The sequence below is a fragment of the Mastomys coucha genome, unplaced genomic scaffold, assembly GCF_008632895.1.
Source record: "Mastomys coucha isolate ucsf_1 unplaced genomic scaffold, UCSF_Mcou_1 pScaffold5, whole genome shotgun sequence".
NCBI classification, from domain to species: domain Eukaryota; kingdom Metazoa; phylum Chordata; class Mammalia; order Rodentia; family Muridae; genus Mastomys; species Mastomys coucha.
The window spans coordinates 74,724,617-74,747,555 of NW_022196911.1; the positions used below are offsets into that span (position 1 = coordinate 74,724,617).

Consider the following 22,939-nt stretch of genomic DNA (forward strand, 5'->3'; position numbering starts at 1 on the left):
GGATGCTGCCATGCTCTCTGCCTTGATGATAATGGATTGAACCTCTGAACTTGTAAACAACTCGCAAATATTGTCCCTTAGAAGAGTTCCCTTGGTCATGGTGTCTCTTCACAGCAATGAAACCCTAACTAACCTAGGTGCTGAGAACTGAGAACTCCGGTCCTCTGCAAGAGCAGGATGTGCGCTTAACCACTGAGCCATCTTCCCAGCCTCAAGAGACACCTGTTCTTAGATCTAGGCATACTCTCTCTCCCTCTCTCTCCCTCTCTCTCTCTCTCTTTCTCTCTGTTAGGGTCCCCATGTAGCCTCAGCTGGTCTGACACTTACTATCTAGCTGAGGATGGGCTCAAACTCTTGATCCTCCAGTCCTGGCTTCATAATACCTTCTTTAGGGAGGTACTCATTAACTCCTGGCAGGGGTTCAGACCCCCTGAGCCCTCCATTCCTGTCCTCCAATGCTTTTTCACCCACATGGTCCCCAACAGTCACCTGGACTAGTCAAAACAAACACAAGCCTCGGGACACCTTGGTAAACTTTATTCACAAACTCCAGACCCCTAGGCCTGGTTCAGCCACAGGGTACATTCATTCTTAGCAGTGGCACAAATCCCAATGTAACACATTCATCAAGACTAACCATTTTAATTTAAATTAAAGCATTTCTGGAAGACAAATGCAATTGATAGAAAATATAAAAAACCTTTACTGTACAAATTTTACATCACATTCAAAATAAAAGCAAATAAATGTCTGCCTCACGGCCGCAGAAGACGATAGGTGTGCACGCAGATGTCATTCTGGCCAGTGCTGCAGCACAGCATGGCTGTCCCACCCCACCCTGCCACTACAGAGCAACACAGGCCTGCTACTCCCGGCCTGCACCAAGAAGACAATGGCGGAGGGCTTTGACTGGGTACATGAGAGCGGCCCAGCACTAGCTAGGATTCACTACTTGCCACTCTGATGGGTAAGGGCCTCCCTAGGGGTGAGGCTGGGCACCCAGGGTGCCTGGGAAAGGGCCTCACGCTTCAGGTGGGCAGGCTCTTGAGCCTTTTTCATTGCCTTCACAGTGGCTATGCGGGCTGAATTCACAGTATCTGTCATCCTTCATGGGCTTTCCAGGAGACAAGGTGAGGACACAGGAGGCAAGCTTTCCTAACTTCAATTCACAGTCACTTAAGTAGAAAAGGAAGTGGGGACCATAGTGGGGAACTCTCTTACATGAAAGGGCTGAACTGAGGCGGGACTTGGAGAGCAAGGAGAAGGGCCCTAGCACGCACTACAACTCCACTCTCAGTATGCCGGGGTGGGCAGATGTCAGCCCCCAGCATACTGACCCCCAGAATACAGCCAGCTCCTTAAGCCAGGGGTCACGGACGATTCCTATCTGGTCCCCAGCACATGCACAAGACCACATTCAATGCAGGGCTCCAAGCTTTCTGAACTGTGATGTTCACAGTACAAAGCAAGACCTGGGCTTGCTGTCAGTGGGCTGTCTGCTGCCCACTGTGATTTGGTGTCAGGGGATAACCGAAAGGGTTAACTCAGCCGGCAGCCTGATAGCTCCTGTTCTACCATGAGGGGAGGCAGATATCTTAACACACAATGAGAGACTGGCCAGAGCCTCAGGCACTGTGACCTCTGGGACGGTGATGGCATGAGACTGCCAGAGGCAGTGGGCACACATGACTTGGTTTTGGAGTAGAGCGGTCACGTCAAGGGCTAATGTGGAAAGCTGAAGGGATGGAGAAATGACTGGGCGCAGCCCATGCAGAGCTGAACTGAGGCTCATGGCTTTCTCCCTACCCTGAGGCAGAGTCAAGATGCTACTGTTCTGGCTCTCCCTAAGCATGAACAACTGTGGTGGGGGCTGGGGCAGGGGGATTTCCACAACTTCTCAGAGAGAGAGAGACACCTGGAGCAGACTTGGGTGCTATCGAAAGCTCTGAGAACTGCGTCTTTCCTGTGAGTTTACCTGAGAGGGAGCTGCATGGCCACTCCACGGCAGGACTCGGCCCGTGGGTCTGAATCCAACCATGCCTCCACTCCACCTCCACTCTTCCCTCCTCTGGTTGTGAAGTCTGACGCTGTCTACCCTCTGCTCGAGGACTACCCTGCTCCGTAGCCTACGGTTTCTGGGGAGCACTCCTGACTTGCCCCAGTCCAGCCCCTCCAACTCAGATCAGAGCCTACCTAACTGATGTGCCTGGGTGGTCTCAGAACCTGATGTGAGCTCAGAGCACACACAGGGGTCAGAATGGGCTAAAAAGGTTTCCATGAGATGGCGAAGGGGAAGTGGTGGTAGGTCTAGAACCTTCTGGTGTGACAGACAATGGGTTTTAAGGTGCTAGGGCCCCTGCAGGCTGCAGCTGCCACTGTCCCTGTTCTCCCTAACCAAGAATTCACTGTACACACACCCGATGGGCTAGCCAATGGCTCTGGGGGGAGGGGTCGATGAGGCACTGGGGGTGTCTAATGATAGAGGCTGAGTTCCATAGCCTTCATGCCTACCTGGAAGCCTCAGATAAGAAGTGGATATCTCCACAGATGTGTGGCTATTCCATTCTCCCTGCAGTAGAAGCCAGGCTAAGATCCAGCAGATCAGTCTAGAAGCCACTGAGATTCTGTCTGGACTTTTTTTTTTCCCCCCAGGATAACAAGCCTGGATCAGAGCGGAAACTGAATCCAACTCTCCAGGAACTCTGACCCCCATAATCCCAGATAGATTCCTAACCCAGGCTGTGGCTCCTTAGTATGGTTCAGGACCCAAGCACAGGCTAAGGCAAACCTCCTGCCCTTCTCCCAGTACAGCCACATCCATGCAGCATTTCTTCCATCTGGCTCAACCCTGGGCCCCTCACTGCTGCAGGGTCTTCCAGAATGGGGGTGAGGGGGACATTCCTGCTGCTCCACAGTGCCAGCACCCTTCTGCAGGATTATCTTTACCTACTGTAAAACACCAAGCTTGCCGGGCAGAAACCTCTGTGTAAACAAGGGCTGTAGTGGTATCATCTGGAGTTGTGTGTATGGCTGTGATCCTGAGCCCCACACACCTCGGTAACGCACGCACGCACGCACGCACGCACGCACGCACGCACGCACGTCCTTTACGGAGGAGTCACGCTCTCAGTCTGCAGCTTGGGGCGCAATGCTTCTGAGTCCTTGAGGTGGTGGTTTGCATGCTTCATAATCATGTTTCGGAGAGGAAGTCACTCTCTGCAGGAACGTGCGTGGCTGGCTACATCTTTGGACTACTGGACTCCAGGGTCCCCAGGCCAAACCTTTCAAAGCGGGGCATGACTTTGCTGCTGTTCATGCTGCGAAGAGGAGCAGAGACATGGGTTATGGCTCTGCTGGTCTCGTCCAGAGTTAAGGTTGTCGCTGGCTAAGCTTCACTGAGGAGCTGAGTGAAGGTAAACTGCTTGGTCCACAGCCTTGGCAGAGCTGCTCCTGGCCTTCCTAAGTCCTGGGCCTTGGCTACATTCCCTACCTTGTTCACCTGACTGCCCAGCACGCAGCATGGCGGTAGCTGTTGTTTTCGCCCTGGCTGCCCCATGTGGATGTGGAACTGGGTGAGCCAGGCCTGAGGACCAGCGATGTCACACACTCCTTTTAGAAGTGGTGCTCACGTGGGGTCTACTGGGGCCACTATGGAGCAGAATCCCGAGCCCAATTACAGAAATCTGGTCAGGGATAGACATGAACTCCTAACAGATGCGGCAGTAGGTCTGCCTCCATTACTAAGCTTTGGTGGCAGATATCACTTTGTTTATGACAGTTTTGAGTGTGGCTCCTAAGGACCCAGCCTTTCTGAACTGATTGTGTGTGTGTGTGCGTGTGTGTGTGTATCCTGTCCTGTCTTCAAGAGAGAGAGAGGACTCCAGTCAGGGTCTGTGACCTCAGTGCTGACTCTGGGCAGCTGTGAACTGTGACATCCTTTGCAGGACAAAGTCCCAGGGTCACCTTGCCCCTCCCCATTCTCTGAGCGTGCTCAGCAGGGGCTCGTGAAGGTCTTAGTAAGGGCTAGGCAGCAGAGGAACACAAGCAAGAGCCACTCTCAGGAGAACAAGAGAGGGGAGACCCTCTCATCCACGAAGGCGGTTGAAAGCTGTTCTTCCGCCTTGAGGGGTCACCCTGTTAGTGCCATCCTCCCCTGGCAGTGATGAAAGTCAGGCACCCACAGGCCATGTGGAGGGGAGGGAAGCTGTTAAATAGAGCACAAGGAGGAGGAGTCTGGAGCAGCAGAGATGGCATCCCCCTGGGTTAGTGCCCGCTGGCATTTTGAGTCTTAGCAGAAGTCACGTAGCTGAGCCGGTGATTAGGAGAAAGCAAGCCCCAGGACATGCAAGACAGCCAGGTCTACAACCTAGGGACAGAGGAGAGAGTGGCATCAGAACTTGAGCCTAAAGGAGCCAGGGCTCAGGGGCCTGGCCAGGGCAGCTGCCTAGGGACCCACCTGAGAATAGATCCCCATCTCCACCCATCAAAATGGCTCGGGGCAAGCACAGGGAATGGTTTCCTAGTTCCCACAGGGCAGCGGTAGGTACCCCACGGCTTCAGAGATGATCACTTCTGCTGACCTGCTTCTTTCCCTCTCCCTCTCTCTACATCTATTATTACTATTATCATTACTAATATTCGTACTTCTGGAACCCAAACCCACAGAGTCGCAGCCCCAGCCGCTCACTGATGCTTGTTTGTTTGCTTTTTGAGATAGGGTCTCTTCTGGCTCTCACCCTGTAGACCAGGCTGGCCTTGAACTCAGAGATCCGCCTGCCCCTGCCTCCTGAGTGCTGGGGTTAAAGGCGTGTGGCTGCCAATGATGCTTTTATTTCTGACATTTTACTATGTATCCCAGGCTAGACCCAAACTTAAAATCCCCCTGCCTCGGCCTCCTGAATGCTGGGATGATAGGCATATGCTACTACAACTGGATTACTGGATTCTCCTCTTCTGAGCTCTAGCCAAAGTAGGATTTGGGGGGGACTTGCTTTGCTCAATGAGCACTAAATCCCCCTTGCCCACATGCTAGCTAGCTCACGTGGTAGGGAGAGGGGCCCTCCCTGCCACACACCTTGAGCTTTTATTTTTTTAACCCTCTGTGAGAAACACAAGTCTGGTGGCCATTTCAGATGCAAGAGCTCAGTGTGGATTATAGGAATCAAAGCAAGAATGTGAGAGGCTCGCATGCAGAGACAGAATGGGAAGGGTGGGTAGGACAGTCACACACAGGCAGGAAATGAGAGAGTGACAGAAACACACTATTCCTCCAGAACTGGACAGGAGTTCTTAAAGTCAGGGTGACCATAGCGTCCTTTCCCGTAGTAGCGGCTCCGCCAGCGGCTAGGGGCGCCCGAGACCATTTCGCCAGCAGTTGAAGAGAGTGGTCCAATCCGGTCCAGCCCGGTGGGTGATGGCAGCCAGCAGACAGGTGGAGGAGTCAGGATGGTGGAACAAGGGAGATGACAAGACAGGCCAGTGTATCCGCCACCCCGCCCCCCCAGAAATGAAAAGTGACAAGGGCGATGGGAAAGAAAACAGAAAGTGAGAGTTAGAGACCCCATGTCTGAGGAAGCCACGGAAGCCTGGGAGCTGGTGCCTGTGGCCTGGTAACGGTCCCTATTAGTGGAATCTGGTTTCCCTCTGTGAGCTGAGGAACTGGGGCTAAGGAGCTGGGGCTGATTGGTTTCCAGAAACAGGAGTCGCCTCTGAATGCCGGGGCCTGCCAGTTGCAGACATGGTTTTATAGAGGAGGAAGCCTGGACCCAGAGGGCCTAAGTAAGAACTACAGCAGCACAGGGCTCAGCCCTGGGGCCTCATGGCCCCTGTCCCAGCCAATGCCAGCACCTCACTTGCCAAGCTTACAGGATTTACTACCTGACACTTGGCAAAGTTTGTGGACTCTGGATCTTACACAACTCCCACTGTGGAAGCTGAGATAAGTGACAGGGGCCCAGATCCTGACAGAGGGTTGTGACCGGAGAGGGGTCTTTGAGAGAGGGAGCCAGAGAGCCAAAGTAGAAACAGAACAGGACAGAATACAGACAGGGGGGATGACAGTGGCCCCTGCTGCTCTGTGCTTCAGGGCACAAAGGACCACAAGGGGTAAATGCTTCTGACACAAGCGCCATATAGCTCAGTGGCTTGGCCCACTAGGGGGCGGCAAGCTTCCAGCGCTCAACAGTTCTGTGACTAAATGGGTGCCAGCCTAAGCAATGTTGATGCTGCTTATTAGGGGCTGTTTTGGCACTCACATGGTCCTGACCTCTGACCCCTTCTCTCAGGCACAACTCTCCCACCATGGTCTAGCCTGAGCTTGGTGTCAGTGACGGTCTAATATAATGATGTGTGGATTTCCACAGGTGGAAATGAGGTGTTTCCCTATCAGCACCAACGGGGTAGATGAGAATCCTTCAGCTCCTCTATCTACTCTGTGGGAGCCTCAGATTGTGATCTGAAGCATGTCCAGCAGGGGGCGCCCTTGGACAAGGCTCTCCAGATGGTAGGTCTGGTTCACTGAGGGAGTACTTACTCAGCCGACTTCCAAAAGTGCCCAGGGTGGGAGAGCCGCCGGTTCAGCTTGGGCAGCTTCTCCAGCATGTCCATCAGCAGGCTGAAGCTGGGTCTCTCCTGCAGATCGAAAGCCCAGCAGGCAGACAGGATCTCCTGCAAAAAAAAAAAAAAAAAGCCCTGGAGTTGGTGGCGTGTGGGCAGCTGGGGAGTGAGGCACAAGGACAGAACGTTTCCCAAGGAGGCCTGTGAAGTTCTCAAGTGCCCGGCACATCTGTGGACCCAGAACCCTGCCTGGGGAGTTAGTTTTTCAGATGAGCCTCCAACCTTCCAGGTCAAAATGAACTTGCTTGCTTTCCTTCCTCCTCAACCTGCCAGCGACCAAGTCAAGCAGAATGGAAACGGGAGAGATCGAAATGAGAGCGGGCGGCCTTTCAAGATAGAAGGCGCATCCTACGAATGTGGAAGTGTTTATGGGTAAATGCAGGTTCTTGGAATGTCTAGAGAATGGCTACGCCACTAGGGGGCGCCTCAGGGTTCCAGAGAGGAGATTGGACAGGCAGGACTAAACACAAGAGCAGCTCTGAGAACCCTTGGAACAGCTGCCATGAAGGCTTTCTTCTCAGGGTCTACTCAGCCCCACAGCACCGTCCGCAGCCCTGACATCCAGGGGCGTGGCTGGGACATGTGTCCAACACAAGGCATGCACCCCTGACACTTTTGTTCCCGTTATAATGATCCTCGTGCCTGCACCACTCGAAAGCCAGAGCCCTGTCTGTAGTCCTTCTCAGTCACGACACATGCCCAGCTCATGCTTGTCCTCCGTCCCTCTACTCACGCCGACTTCCTTCCCCAGGCTGACGGATGCCAGGACACGCCTCACTCCTTCCCCACTTCCAATCTGCCAGATCAAGGCCTCGGCAGGCTGGTGCTTAAAGGGCCAGTCTCTTGCTTGTAGTTCATACCACACAGTCCTATGGAAACACACCACGGTGTGAGCTACCGGAGCTTCACAATGGCTCGACCACGTAAGGAGCCAGAGACCAGAGGTCAGGGCTTTCTCGCTCATACTTGGGGGCCGGTGGTCTACTCACCCAAATGCGTAGACATCGGCAGCTTTGGAGAAGGGCAGCTGGTCCTCGTCCCTCCCTGGTATCATTTCTCGTACGATCTCGGGGGCCAGGTAGCACAGCCAGTCATGCGACAATTTCAGTTGGTTCTCACGCCTGGAGGCCAGGACAAGGACACGGGCCCCTCAGAGGGGAGCGGGTGGCCTGACTACACACATCTGTTACTCACTTACATATATGGCATGCAGAAAGCTGAGAGAGGAGTGTGGATGTCTTGCCTCTGAATAAGATGGGCGTGTCTAGGGAGGGAGGCCACAGTTGGGAATGGCAGGGAGCCGCTGGTGACAGGATCTGAGTCCTCGCTGGGAGAGCGGCTGGTTTGTCTATATCTAGGATGGCTGCAGATGTCACACCTGCCTGCTCTCTGGCCTGCCTCTCTTCCTTAGGCCCCCATTCTTAGGGAGGGGCTTTTCTTGCTATCCCAATCCTTTACAACCACAGGAAGTGAACCCCAGTTTTCTCATCAGGGGAGACAAGCCTGGCCCCCATCACTGATGAGTCAAGCTGAATATGAGACAGGGGATTCAGCCTCCATGCCTACCTACCTGTTAGTCGAGTTCCACGAGGGACCTAAATATCACCCAGACCCAACGCTGACCTGAAGCCCCATGGGCTGAACCACAACTGAGGCAACCCAGCCTGTGTAGACAAGGCTCTCTCCAGCAACACAGCCAGGGGTGCTCCACACTCACACAGCGCTCCAGCTCCCCGACTCACGCAGACATCCACAGCCAACTCACCGTTCCTCTCGGACCACGCCCGAGATCCCAAAGAGCCCGAAGTCTGTGATGACCACCTTGCCATTGTCGTAGAAGACATTCTTGGACTTGAGGTCCTTGTGCACGATGCCTTTTGCATGAAGATAGCCCATGCCCTGGAAGACATCCAACCTTGCGTCAGGGGGTGGGGGACGCCGAGAGATGGAGGCTAAGCTTCACTCGAGGCAAGACACAGCATCCATCCCCAGATCCCATCTTCACACAGACAGCAGGCAGGAGGATTCTGTCTTCAGCTTACAGATGAAGCAACTGAAGCTCAGAGAGGGCAAGTGAATTGCCTCAAGTCACACAGCCATTGGACAGGGAGCACAGATCTGACCTCAAGCCGGCTCATGCTCTTTCTATGCCACTCTCCTGCCCAAGAGCCACCTCAGACTCGGGTAACTGTGGAGTGTGGACACAGTGAGTGACAGTGGGGAATCAAGGAGCATAAAGATGAGTGATATGGGCTTAGCAGTGATGTAGATTAGCAGTATGCATGCACACAGTCCTGTGTGAAGTACCCAGCATTACCAACTTAAAAAATAATTGACCAGGGCTGGGGAGATGGCTCAGGGGTTAGGAACACTTCCTTCCCTTACAGAGGGCCAGAGTTCAGTTTCCAGCACCTACACAGGGTAGCTCACAACCACCTGTAACTCTGATTCCAAAGAATCCAGGGCTGATTTCTGGCTTCTGTGGCAAGAATGTAGTCTCAGCCATTTCTCCCTTCCCTCCTCCCCTCCCTCCCCCTCCCCCTCTCTCCCTCTTCTTCCCCCACCCCCTCTCTCTCTCACACACAGAGACGCAGAGAGAGAGAAATTTATCAATATCATCTGGGCTGGGGCATACTGAGCCCAGATGAACTGGGCTCTGCTTGCTCTGCTCTTCGGCAAGGTAACAGACATATTCCCAGGCCGAGATCTAAAGCTCAGCTCTAAAGTCCAGTGGTGTCCAACACCTGGTCATGGTACGAGCCCTAGGTGAAGCCTGAGGTCTGAGTTCCATGCTCCATCTCTACTCAAGAGGCTAGCACTGCGCGGCCGTGGTGGGTGATTCCCATCAGCACATCGTGCTCCGGCCTGACCACTCAAGGGTCAGGCACACAGAACCCATGACCTGACAATGGTATTTCACTAAGGCCGCAGCTACTCAGCACTAATCCCCAAATTCTCAGGACTCCTGGAGGTTCCTGAAAACTCTGGGACAGGAAATACAATAGAATGGCCTGTCTGGCTGCAGCTTTCTCCCACCTCCCAGCCTCCCCATGAGGTTTCCCAAAAGTGTCCCCTGGCTATAAGGGAGTTTGGGCCGGTCAGTGGTGGTGCACGCCTTTAATCCCAGCACTTGGGAGGCAGAGGCAGAGGTGGATTTCTGAGTTCCGAGGCCAGCCTGGTCTACAGAGTGAGTTCCAGGACAGCCAGGGCTACTCAGAGAAACCCTGGCTCAAAAAAAAAAAAAAAAAAAAAAAAAAAAAAAAGGGTCACATGCCTAGAAACATAAAAAGCCACTTTTAGGAAACATTATCAACCATGGAGACAAACCCATTGTGGGGAGTATCACAAGAGAGCTGAAACCAAGTGAATTCTGCTCTAAGACACAAGAGGGTGCAAGGCCTGGGACTTCCCCTCAGGCCTGTCCTCGGGACTCTGACAGGAATGCAAACTAAACTTTATAAAACATAACTGCCATTTCCTAAACCAGGCACAAGCCTTTCCCAGGTGCCCAAGTGACAGATTCCACCGTGGGCTGATTAAGGACAAGTAGGTGTCGCTCTCTGAGGCTTACACTACAGGCACTGAGTGGGACTTGGTGGGTTCCAGTTTGTGACCCCAGGACTTGAAAGATGGAGGGAGGAGTTTAAGGTCATCCTCATCTGCATAGTGGATTTGAGGATAGCCTAGGCTATGAGAGTCCCTGTCACAAAGCAAAATAACCATCCAAACAAACACACAAAAAGATGAGACAGCTGGAAAGGGCCAGTTGGAGAGACAGGCTATAGAGCAGAGCCAGGACCATCAGTCCTTTCCCAGGGCTTCCCGGGGTCTCCATGACAACCCCCAAGGCTGCAAGCCTCTCACTGAAGGTCGGGTCCCTCTGCTCTACTTCTGACTCTCAAAACATCTCAGATCGCTTTAAAAGGGAAGTGAGCTGGGGGTGCTGTGCTTGCTGATCTGGGGGCCCCCAGGGGGAAGAGGAGGGGCCTCAGCAGGAAGGAAACAAGAGGAACAAGAGACAGGGAGAGGCAACTCAAGAGCCTTTGTGTCACTTTCCTTCTGGGCCCTGGAAGTGGCCACCCTGGCCACCTTGGCTCGCATGACTCAGAGGACAGCTCCCAGTTCTGAGGAGGACAGAAAGTGGGGAGGAGCAGGATTCAGGTGGGAGGTGGGGAGATAGAACAGAGTCCCTGGTGAAAGAGCACAGACCACGCTGGAGGCAGAGGCGACACCGTGGAGTTTTGGTCTTGGAGGTTTAATTTATAAGCATGACCATGGGAAAGGGGCAAACTGAAACCCTGGTTTGTCCCCAAATGCCACTATGATGATCTTTTTTCTCTCTTCTTTCTCTTTCTTCCTTTCTTTCCTCCTTCCTTCCTTTCTTTCTTCCTTTCTGATTTATTTATTTATTTTTTATATATGAGTACACACTGTAGCTGTACAGATAGTTTCGAGCCTTCATCTGGTTGTTGGGAATTGACTTTTAGGACCTCGCTCGCTCCAGTAGACTCTGCTCACTCAGTCCCTGCTCGCTCTGGCCCAAAGATTTATTTATTATTATAAATAAGTATACTGTAGCTGTCTTCAGACATACCAGAAGAGGGCATCAGATCTCATTATGGGTGGTTGTGAGCCACCATGTGGTTGCTGGGATTTGAACTCAAGACCTTGCGAAGAGCAGTCGGTGTTCTTACCTGCTGAGCCATCTCACCAGCTCTCAGTGATGATTTTTTCTAAAGACATCCATACACACAAAATGGTCCAGAGAAGAGGAGGGGCATGGGGAAGGGAGGTCAGAGGAGACAAGACGGCAAATGGAAGCAGGGCTGCAAGGGGCAGCTCTTCTTCTCTGAGACAGGGTCTTATGTAGCCCAGGCTAGCTTTGAACTTGCTTGGTAGCCAAGGCTGACCTTGAACTTCTGATCCTCCTGCCTCCATCTCCTACGTGGAGATTACAGGTGTGTGTCACTGTAATGCCTCTGGCGATGGGGACTGAACCTGTGGCTTTGTGCATGCCAGCCAAGCACTCTAACAACTGCGATAGACCCCCAGCTTGAGAGCTTTGCAACACAGACAGTTTTTTGTTTTGTTTTGTTTTTTTAAAAAAAGGAGAGGAAGCTGTATTCAGTATTCTAGGTTTTCTGTTTTGGAGACATGGTGATCTCCCTTCCCTATGTGATCCAGGCTGATTTCAAACTTTCAAAAGTCCTCCTGCATCAGCCTTCCGAGCTCTGGAATTTATGATTTCTATTCACAGCATTTGGCTTTATTTTACTATTTTTTTTTAAAGACAGTTATTCATTTTGTGTCTGTTTTGTCTACTCGTATATATGTGCAGCGTATGTGTGCTTGGTACCCATGGGGGTCAGAAGAGGGTGTCTGTCGGATCTCCTGGAACTGGAGTTAAGGGTGTTTGTGAACCACCACGTGGTTGCTGGGAGTCAAACCCAGGTCCTCTGCAAGAGCAGCAAGTGCTTTTAACTACTGAGCTGCTTCTCCAGTCCTCTTAACGGTTAAGCAATGAGTGAGAGGTTCACTTTAGCTAATTTTTAAAATGAGAGTGGAAAAGAGCTGCCTGCGCTGAGCGAAAGGCTCTTGGGAAGCCTAGGTCTGGATAACTAACAGCAAATTTGCAAAAAGTGTGAGTCTTTTTATGCCCTGAAGTGAAACACTGTTTCCCACTGCAGTGCTTAGAAACCCTTACCGATGGGGCTGGAGAGATGGCTCAGCCATTAAGAGTTCAATTCCCAGCAACCACATGGTGGCTCACAATCATCTGGAATGAGATCCAATGACCTCTTCCGGTGTGTCTGAAGACAGTTACAGTCTATATATATGTATATGTATATGTATATATATATATATATATAATAAATCTTTAAAAAATAATAATAATAATAAAAAGAAACCCTCACCAAACACTAGCTCCAGCTCCATGACAGTGTTCTCGGTACAAATGATATCATTGTCTCTGCTCTGACCTAATCAAGGAGGTTGTGTTGGCATTTACAGGGAAGGAAGCTGAGCCTCAGAGAGGCTAGACAACCTCCCCAAGGTCACACAGCCAGAGTGACACTGTCTTTAGAGCATGCAGTGTTTCCTCACAGCTAATTAACCCTGAGTGGAGCTCTGTCTGCATTTGATTGGATGAGACAGGGACCCACATTGAGGGGACCCAAGCTGAGGAGCCCTAGCTAGGACACAGAGGAGCCACAAACCCCCTGACACAGGCAGATATGGCCCGGGGAAAGACCAAGAGCTGTAGAGGTGGCTAGAACCCCCATCCCAACCCCACCTTTACCTTGATGATCTCCTGGGCGATCTGCCTAGTCTTGTTGATGTCCAGAGACGTCTTGGGGTCCCTCACAAATGAATGCAATGTCCGCCCCTTGCAGAAGCTGTTGAGAAGTAGGGATATATAAGAGGCCTGGAACTAGTACAGGTTTGCCCCACCTCCATGGAACCTGTGAGGGGAACTGCGCCCACCTGCTTCTAGAAGGTTCTCCATCCCAACCAACACAATCCAAAGAACATGTTCTTTAACCAAGACTCCTGTTATACACGCATACACACACATGCTATACATGCATACACACACATGCACACCTGGAGTCCCAGGGCTCGGCAGCTCAGCCTGCACAAGGACAGAGCTCACCTACACTCCCAGCCCACCTTCACCCAGGGCAGGAGAACTCAGCCAGGGAAGAACTCAGCCTCCAGGATTCTCAGCAGGCCACATGGAGTCTCTCGGACTCACCACAAAGGTTATCATTTCCATTATTTTTAGATCCCAGGGTTGCTAACTGAGGAGTATCCTGTTGCTCCTCTCTGTGTAGCTCTGTTCACTAACTCCAAGCTCTTCTGGGATGGAGGCTTGAGTGAGAGAGTGTGGGTGGATGGCAGAGGAGGGTGCAGGGCCAGGCGCCCACAGCTGGACTCCCTGGAGACTCACGGTGCAGCTCTGAGCTGGGATTTTATAGAATGGGTCAGAGGACTCTAGTGATGTGTGATGTGACCCTGCTCAGTTCTTTACCTCTGAGAACAAGGGCAAATTTTACTTGTTCATTGCATTAGGGAAAACAAACAAACAAAAAATGGCTGTTTGCTTGGGGGTTCCTTGCTTGCTTTCCCCAAAGCACAGGCTCCAGGTCCAGGGTGTCTCATGTTGGAGGGGATTTTCTTGGCTTCAAGGAATGGAGTCATGAGGCCCCGAGTTTGGTCCCAGCAACCACTTAAAAAGCTAAGTGTAAAACTGCTCTTCCTTATTCTTGGCACTCAGGAGGCAGGGGTGGATGAATCTGATTTGGGGCTAGCCTGGCCTACATAGTGAGTTCCAGGACAGCCATGGCTCTACTGAGACAATCTTTGGGTTCCCCCACCTCCCCCGCTTACACCCCCTCCTCTATAAGCCTCAGTGTTGGGATCTGAACCTGGGTCCTCACGCTTACACAACAGGTGTTATTGCCCACCAAACCTTCTCCCCAGCTCCTTTTTCTGATTTTAGAAGTCACCAGTATAAGTGGCCCAGGTGAGTGTTTCTGACTCCGGTCTGCTGCTCTAGGGAAGGTCACTGCTTTCCACAGGGACCGACAAGTGAGTCACAGAAGCAGGCAAGACACATCAGGACCCCAAACTGTCAGGACTAACTGGGGTACGGCTTAAGCCTACCATCAACTGACCGAAGTAAAACTGTGAACCAGCACAGTCTTAGTTATATATTTTAAAATTAAATTGCATTTATTTATTTTTTGTATATGTGCATGTGTGCATGTGCACACATACCACAGCATGCCTGTGGAGGTCAGGGAAAAACTTGTGGGAATCTTCTCCCTCACTGTGGGTTCTGGGGATCAAGATCAGGCCATCAGGCTTGTTCAACAAGCGCCCTAACCTGCTGAGCCATCTCAATGGCCCTCAACCTGCTTTATTTTAATGAAAGGAATACTGGGATTAACCACACTCACCTTTGTTGGGGAAAAGCACTCAGGCAAGGTAGTGTGAGTGGAGCTTCTGCTTTGTATCTTTTCAGAACACCGGGATTTTCTTTATGCCCAGAGGGGGTGATATTATTATTGTTATTATTGCTGCTGCTGCTGCTGCTACTATTACTTGCATGGGAGACAGAGTCTTGCTGTGTATCGCAGGCTATCTTAAACTCAACATTCTCCTGCCTCACCCTCCAAGTGTTAGCACTCCAGGTGTGTGCTGCCACACCCGGCTCTGATGTTGGTCAGTGATCCCCTGTGGATGCAGAAATGATTCCTCATCTTTGCCTCTCTCTGATAACCCCTCCACACTCTCCAGGGCATCCCCAGAAAGCAGCAGGCTGCAGGCACGGGGAGGATGTGCTGCTCATGGGCCCGGGTGGGGTGGCTTACCTGGTGATAATGGCCAGGTGAGGCGGGTTCATGCAGGCCCCCATGAAGAGCACCACGTTCTCATGCCGGGTCTGCCGGTAGTTCATCACCTCTTTCTTGAATAGCTTCAGGTGGTCCTGGTTGTGGCCGTCCATCTCCAGCAGCCGAATGGCCACCTCGCCATGCCAACGGCCTCGGTGCACCCGGCCCCAGCGTCCCTGCCCGATGGGCTCGCCCAGTTCCACCTGTTCAAAGGGGATGTCCCACTCTTGCAGGTACACGCTGGTCTGGCTGGCTTTTCGAGAGATGGGGCCCCGCCAGGGCCGACGGGAGCTAGGGAGGTCATCCACCTCGTCCTCATCATCTTCTGCCTCTGATTTGCCAGCCTCAGGCTCCTCGGCCTGAAAGAAGAGGGAGTGATCTGGGTCTTTTCTTCCTGGAGTGCTGGCCAGGTGCCACCATGCCTGCTACCCTGGCCTCCTTCTGGTACTCTCTGTCTCAACACATAGCTTCTGATGCCCAGGCTCCCTCCCTCCACTGCAATGCTATGCAGAGACCCAAGCTTGGTTCATATTTCCATTTGAAGGTCAAGCCAGTGGTTTCTTTCTTTTTAAGACAAGGGCTCATGTAGATCAGGCTCGCCTCCAACTTACTATGGAGCAGAGGGTGACTTTGAACTTCTGATCCTCCTGACCTCCACTTTCTCGGGAGCTGGGATTACAGGTGTGCACAGGCCTGGCTAAGATTAAGACAGCGGTTCTTGGCACAGATCAGAACCACCTATCAAGCTCTGAGAGCATAGAGATGCTGACCCCCACCTCAGGCTGACTGACCCAGGTCTGTGGGTTGGGAGTGAGAACAGGAGAATAGAGAGGTTCTTTCAGCGAGTTTGCTAGCTTGCACTTTACATTATTCTCCGATGTGCATATCTACCCACACCTGCTGCATCAGGCTCAGCACCCTCATCCCCCATGCCCTCCACCTACCCTGTACACCCTAAGAAAGGAGGGAGGGGGCGGAGACAACCTTGGGTCTCATACATGTCGCTCCTACTCACCTCTGCTTCATGAACATCCAGCACATCTGTTTTGGGCTGGTCGTCAAGCCTAAGAGTGAAATGGACTTTGTCAAGGAGATTCTGGGCTGGGCAGGGGTGGCTCTGGATGAGGCAATGTGGATGTTGTGGACTCCAGCAGGAGGCTGACTGGAGTGGGTGAGGATGAGGGTGGCATTCACCACCTTGGCCCGTGCAGCACATGATGCAGGGCCCCACACTCCTGCCTTGGAGATCTGGCTATCACATCCTTGCTGTGTGAACTTGTGTAATCTAACCCTCTGAGTGGATGCATCCTCTGGGAGACCTACTTCACTGGCTGAGAACTGTGTGACCAGGAGCCAAGTGCTCAAGGGAACCTAATGGAGGGGGGTGTGTGCAGACATAGCCGTTATGTCTGGCTGGTCTCTCTGTTCACCTGCATTCCCTCCTGGGCCACAAGCCTGCCGCTGTTGTAAACAGGGCCCCACTCAGGACTCACTGTACTGCCAGGAGGCAATCACCTCCACTCTCCTCCACGCTGGCCCAGAACCAGAGGGTTAGAAATTTAGGGGTGGGGTGGAGGGAGGTGGCAGGGAAGGTTCATACCGTGTACTGTCGGCTGTGTTGGACAGTGGGGCTGCCTGAGGACAGGCTGAGATGTCTGTAGGAAAAAGAACAGGAGCAAAATGTGAGAGAGCTTTCCTTCACCCCCAAAGACTGGCACAGCAGGGAGAGCTTTCCTTCATCCCCAAAGACTGGCACACCAGGGAGAGCTTTCCTTCATCCCCAAAGACCGGCACAGCAGGGACACCCCCCTCTCTCCTGAGCTGCCACTGCTCCTCGGGCCACTTCCGCCAGGATCTGTTTGCACTCTGCAAGCTGCCACAGACTCAGTCTACAGCCTTTGGTCTCCATGGCTGCCCCCCCGGCCGCAGAGGCTCTATGTGAGTGACTAGAGAGACCCCAATAATTAATACCACTGCCCTGGGCCCAAACAAACTCCATGAGTGGCAAAAGCTAACACTACTACCTCTGTAGAGTGTTTCTGGTAGGAAGCAGGGCTGGCTGTCACTTTTTAAAGTAGGGACCCTCTTTGCCTAGCTAGCTCTGTGGCACCTGGTACCACCTGTGATACCGGTATCTGGTGCAGCTGTGGCTCACTCAGTTGGGTGGCTAGTGTCACAGCCCTGGGTAGGAAGAGCAAATTCAGTCTGTGCACCAGGAGGCTCCAGGCTGGGCAGCCGAGCCTGACCCCTGACCCCTGACCCTAGGTAATCTAGCTGTAGCGCAAAGACCTGCCTCAAGGGCACCAGAAATAGATGGTCCCCTCCAAAAGTGGAGCCAACGTGCTACATGAAGAGTGGCGATGGGGGTCAGTGCTCACCCTCTCAACAGAGAGTCAGGAAGCAGACACGGCTCAAGCTATCAGTAGCCCCTCTGACAGAAACTGTGGGCCTTCTTAACAGGGCATGCAACACATGTGCCCAACATCCCGGGCAGTGTTTGGGGGTGGGCGCATCCATGGGCCTCAGAAACATTTACAGCCTCTCTAGCCACTGCCATATGGCCTCTAGACTACCAGGCCAGCATGTTCACACATGCTCAGAACACTCCAGAAGCTACATATGCCTCAGACAAGGTGCAGGAAGTGTGGGCGAATGTCTGGGAAGCCTATACTTGCCCTTGGAAGTTCTAAGAGTGCATTGTGCAGTCTGTTTCCTACCTGTTCCTGTTACAACTGGTACATGCGGCCCTACGTCCACCTGAATGCGGCCATTCAGGAAGAAGCGCTGTGGTTCCTCCGTTGGGGAGGAACACTAGTGTACGTAGCCTAGAGACGGTAACTAGGTAGGCTCTTGGGAGGTAAGGGGCAGATCCCCCAAGCTGTGATAGCTGACGATCACCCGAGTAGCATTACAAGGATAAGGGTTGCCAATTGTTCCAACTCAATCCCTGAATGGAGCTCATCTGGGAGGTAGAAAGGCCTGGAATAACCAAATAGTGGGGCTTCCCAGTCTCGGCAAACCAGAGAAAAAAAAGACAATTGGAGTCGTCTAGAGCACAGCAGCCTCTGTGCTGAGTACTTCCAGCAGGAGGGCGTGGCTAGCCCAGGAGTGGTGCTGCTGTTGATCCTATCCAGCCACAAGGGGAAGGACTATGGTCAAATGCATAGGTGTGCAAGAATAGATTTTTGTAAAAGGGAGTCCATGTCTTATTGAATGAAAGTTTTTCCTTCAAGCTTTCTGCAGTGAGGAGGTAGTTCCAGTGACTACCAGCAGGGGGCACTGTGTGCTAAGGCTGGGAAAGGCAAAGCCAGCTGACAGATGACAATGCTGGTAAGACTTTCCCAAATTGGCTTTCCCTTGTTCATTATTCTCCAGGCATCAGCAGCAAGCAGCCCCTCTCCCTCATCCTGCAAACGTATGAGTTCTGCTTTCTCATCTGTCTTTGTCACTTCCTAGCAGTGTGACCCTGAACCAGTTCCCTGTAAAAGGCTAGGCAGGGTCCCATCCCGCAAGGTACTGCCCATGGGAGGGTCCACACCTCCGGGACTTCTCGCCCTCTTGCCTAGCTGCAGCGGACTCAAGGGCGTGGGGAGAAGGCACCAGGCGGGATGGACAGAGGGTCACAGCAAGGGGCAGTTAGTGGACCCATGCAGAGGACTCACCTGGGAAGATAAACTGCTGTCTATGATGAATGAAGTAGGCAGCTTTAAACAGAAGAGGAGGTGAGTCAGTGCACAGGCAGCGCGGGAGGAGGGGTGCGTGGACTTGGGGGGCAGGCACTGGTTATTGGCTTAGGCGGCTCTGCCCCAGGGGCTCTGGTGAGAAAAGGTGGAGCCATCCAGGAAAGAGACCCAAACTAGGAGAGAAGCAGGGCATGGCTAGCCCAGGAGTGGTGCTGCTGCACTAGAGGCGGGGAAGCACACCAGCTCAGTGGTTCCCTTCCCTGGACAGTGTGTATGGGGGTGGGGGTTGGGGGGAAGGAAGCTTCAACCAGGTTTGTTCTAGAAAGATGTCCTTGAGCCAAGAGGCTAAGGTAGAGTAGGGAGAACAGTGGCTTTGACAAGGTTCAACTCCATGTGCAGAAGAGCCTCTTCAGTCTGGCTTCACCAGGAAGCAGCTTAACCTCACTGCCCGGGTTCGGATCGGGCTAAGTGCTGTGATTCCAGACTGAGGACCATGACATACCACTTGTTTATGTTTTGAGATGCTTGCTATCTTGCTTGGGCTGGTTTCAAACACATGGGCCCCCTTCTCCTGCTTTGGCCTTGCAAGAAGTTGGAACTCTAGGTGAGTCTAACCTCGGCTCTACTCCATGCTAAGGCTCTGGGACCTGAGAGGCAGTAATCCCCTCAGTGTCTTACTGCACATGAGGGAGTACATGAGCTTGCCCAGGCTTTCCTGTGCAGGACAGCTGTGAGGATCCTGGACAGCACAGGACAGGTAGGTGGTGGGAGGGGTTCAAGTCCTTCCCAGCCCCCTAGGGATTTGTTCATGAGCCCACTAAGATCATGGAGAGGGTGATGTTTCTGTGCGGGGAACAATGGGAACTCATCTCCTTCATGGGTCCTCTGTGTAAGTAGAAAGGGTCAGATCAATATAATAAAAAGGACATTTTTGTGTGTGTGTGTCCCTTGCCTTTCAAAGTGGCCCTTCTTAAGTAAACCCAAACTAGATGGTTTAGCAAAGGGAATTTGTTTAGAGAATAAAGGCAGAATGAGCAGGAAAGGAAGCTAATCCAGGGGCTGTGACTCCAACCAAAGGGTGGGGTAGTATGCAGGGCACAGACTTCACTGTTAGGAGCAATCCAGCCACATGCATATTAAGTAAGGCACAAGAACAAGGGACAGAAGACTCCTGCCCTTCACCACCCCCAAGAGAAGTCCCAAAGTCCCCGATGGGCCCAAAGACTGCTTGGCCAGCTGCTGGCTGTGTATAGGGTCAGTGTGGGTCTCATTAGCCAGGTGAAAGGTTGAGGGGTGTGGTGGCACTCTGTCTTTCTGGGCTTAGAACTCCAGGGACCAGTGACAGGGGACTGATCTGGATCCTGTGGGTTACAACAAACAGGAGCATCACTGTGCAGCTTTTCCCTTTAGGACTAAAGACCAGATAAGGCCAGGGTTGAGGCTTGCCATCTCTTGCCAAGGCGACAGCTAGGTGCCATGTAGGTAAGTGGACCTTGCTCTGCACCCTGGAGACAGGACAACCCAGTGTGGCTGAGCAGAACTGATGACAAGACAGGATGCAATCCTTGCATCTTCCCGAAGTTCTGGGGCACCTGGGTCTGTGCATAGCATCTGAGGGCAGCTGGGCTCAGCTCTGCCCCTCTAGAGTTGTCCCAGGACCTGGTATCCTCACCTGCTCAGTGGAGACCACCTTATTTTAATTCCCTATGGTCTCTGGGTGGCACAGGAAGGAATGTGAGGTCTTCTTTGAGGGGCTAGTCCCAGTCACAGAACTGGGTATGCAACACAGACCTAATGCTCTGTTGTAGGTTTCTTCCTCCCCACTGTGTGTCTTGACACTCTCAAGCTTAGACAACAGCTCTGAGAGACGATAATGCTGGGCAGAAGCTACCCCAAGCACAGGCTGGCATCCCGGGTCACCCCAAGGACCCAGGCTCTGTGTCCAATGCAGGGCCAGCCGTTCCTCCTTCACCCCAGCATCCTCATCTGTATGAAGGGCATCAATCTCATGCTCAACAGACGCTCTGTAGACTCAGCTCTCAGGGGAGATGGGGAGAGATCTGAAGGCATCCATATTCTAAGGACCCAGAAAACCACAGAGGTGTGATACCTGGGAAGCTGAACCTGCTGTCCCGCTGGCCAGGTGACGGGTTGGGGGGCGTGGTGGCACTGGAGGGGTTAGATGAGGTCAGGAAAGGCGCCGGCGATGAGGGTGTGGAGGACGTGGTGGAGGATGGGTTGCTGCTGGAGTCCAGGTTCATGGCTGGAGGGTGCTCCTGCAAGACCAGAGATTCTGGGATGGGCAAGGCTGCAAGCTGAGCTCCGCAGCTGCTGCCTGCAGGAACCCTTCTTCCAACCCCTCCACCTCCACGGGTGGAGGTTAGGACGGGAGATTCTTGGGGACCCATTCTGAAGCCCCAAGATTATCTGGGACTAAGATATGAAGGAAGGACACTTAGAGACCCTTCCCTAAAGGATTCCTGCCCATCTTTCTCATTGCAGTTCCTCCTCCTCCTAGAAGCCCATCTGAAGCCTGCCTGAACCACACTCTTGCTCATCACAGTACCCAGCATTTCTGCACCTAGGCACCTTAACGAACACTTTGTCAGCTGCGGACCGTTGAGGATGGTTTGTTGATGACCATCTCTCCCGCACCAGCACCCGCCTGGCTTTGAGCTGGGTACCTTCTTAATGAATTGAATCTATACTCTGACCAATAATTACTCAGCTTCTGCTATGTGCCAGGCCCCTGGCAGGAAGCAAACTGAGTCTGTGGCTTTGTGATCTTGTCCTAGTGAAAAGGGACTCAGAAAACCCCACAAAACTCCAGGAGAGGCAAGAGCTTGGGCCAATGCCATCTGCTGTCTCGACGAGTTAAGAATTCCAGAGCTGAGGACTAGCAATGTGGCTCAGCTGGTGTGCTGCTTGCCCCTTGATCTGGTTCTGATCTCAGCCATGCCTAAAGTGCACATAGTGCTTCAGGAGGAAGTTGAGGCAGGAGGCTCAGAAGCCTTGGCCATAAAGTGAGTTTCAGACCAGCCTGGGATATATGAGAGCTTGTCTCAAGAAAGGAAAAAAACAAAACAAAACAAAACAAAACAAAAAACCCAGAGCTAGAAGGAAATTTCTGAGAGAGACTCCAAGAAGTGACTGTGGGGCAGGCCTGCTTCACACCTGCTGTGACTTATCAGCTCCATTTCTTTTGCAAGCACGCATGGTCACCTAGATTAGATCCGGCTAGCCAGAGCTTGCCACAGATGGCTTGCTGGCTAGGGAGCTGTGGAAGGATAATGAGGAAGCCTGTAACTCCAGGAAGGGTTTAGGTGGGCCTGCTTGTTGGGAGGCCTCAGGTCACAGCAGGGATGGTACTGGGCCAGAGCAGGGAGCACTGGCCTTCCAGCTCCCTGCAGGAGGGGGCCCACAACACTGCAGCCTCCATTCCTGTCCAGCTCCTCTTGCAACAATGCAGGTGGCAGGCTCAAGCCTTGGCAGGCATGGCTTCTAGTCCAGGCGAGATGGTTTCTGGATTTTAATGACATCTGAGTGTCGTATGTATGTACACGTGTGAACATACATGTATCCGGAGAGACAGAGACACTTTCTCTTCACTTTCTACCTTGTGTGCTGAGGCGCCCTCACTGAGTAGGGCACACACTGATGTGGCTGGACTGACCAGCAAGGATCTTCCTGTCACCCCTTGATTGGTACTTAGGCCCACAGGTGCCCTGCCATGCCTGGCTTTCTATTCCTTTTTTTTTTTTTTTCCATTTCTTTTAAAGACAGGGTCTCCCTATATTGTCCTGGCTGGCTTGAGACTTGTTATGTAGATCGGGCTGGCCACGAACTCACGGGGATCTGCCTGCCTTAGCCTTCTGTGTACAGGGATTAAAGGTGTTAAGCTTTTATGACTCTCATGCCTGGCTTGGTATGTGGCTGCCGGGCATCAGAATCCAGGTCCCCAGAGTCACATAGCAATCACTTTATGAACTGAGCCATCTCTCCAACCCCAGTGACATTGTTTTATCAATCACCTTCTACCTATGGGAGGTGATTTTTCTAATCATAACGATGATGAACAAACTGGGCCTTTTCTAGTTATGGTGATGGGGGATTGTACACAGGTAGATTCTGGTCAGTAAATATGAGTCTCAGCTGTGCCCATGAGGATGAAGCCAGGTAGATGGTATACAGTAATAAGTCAGGATGGCCCCGGGAACCCCAGGGTCAGTGTGGCAGGAACTG

The 22,939-nt window shown here is 52.5% G+C and overlaps 1 protein-coding gene across 11 annotated transcripts in view; it reads right to left on the bottom strand.

The window, feature by feature from the left end:
* Window positions 1-516: 516 nt before the first annotated feature.
* Window positions 517-22,939, bottom strand: part of Ksr1 (kinase suppressor of ras 1) — a 138,999-nt gene continuing 116,576 nt past the window's right edge. For 5 of the 11 annotated variants that reach the window (XM_031354584.1, XM_031354594.1, XM_031354588.1 and 2 more), the window contains 12 exons: window positions 20,808-20,973; window positions 18,677-18,718; window positions 16,615-16,669; window positions 16,030-16,078; window positions 14,994-15,373; window positions 12,917-13,013; window positions 8,381-8,514; window positions 7,605-7,736; window positions 7,349-7,484; window positions 6,533-6,666; window positions 5,263-5,343; window positions 517-3,317 (listed from right to left, as the gene is read on the bottom strand). In XM_031354584.1, coding sequence (XP_031210444.1) covers window positions 3,239-3,317; window positions 5,263-5,343; window positions 6,533-6,666; window positions 7,349-7,484; window positions 7,605-7,736; window positions 8,381-8,514; window positions 12,917-13,013; window positions 14,994-15,373; window positions 16,030-16,078; window positions 16,615-16,669; window positions 18,677-18,718; window positions 20,808-20,973 — 1,485 coding nt within the window. In that variant the 3' untranslated portion in view covers window positions 517-3,238. Of the gene's footprint in view, window positions 4,367-5,262; window positions 5,344-6,532; window positions 6,667-7,348; window positions 7,485-7,604; window positions 7,737-8,380; window positions 8,515-12,916; window positions 13,014-14,993; window positions 15,374-16,029; window positions 16,079-16,614; window positions 16,670-18,676; window positions 18,719-20,807; window positions 20,974-22,939 lie in introns of all 11 variants that reach the window. The other 6 variants (XM_031354585.1, XM_031354591.1, XR_004113713.1 and 3 more) reach the window with 5 other exon arrangements.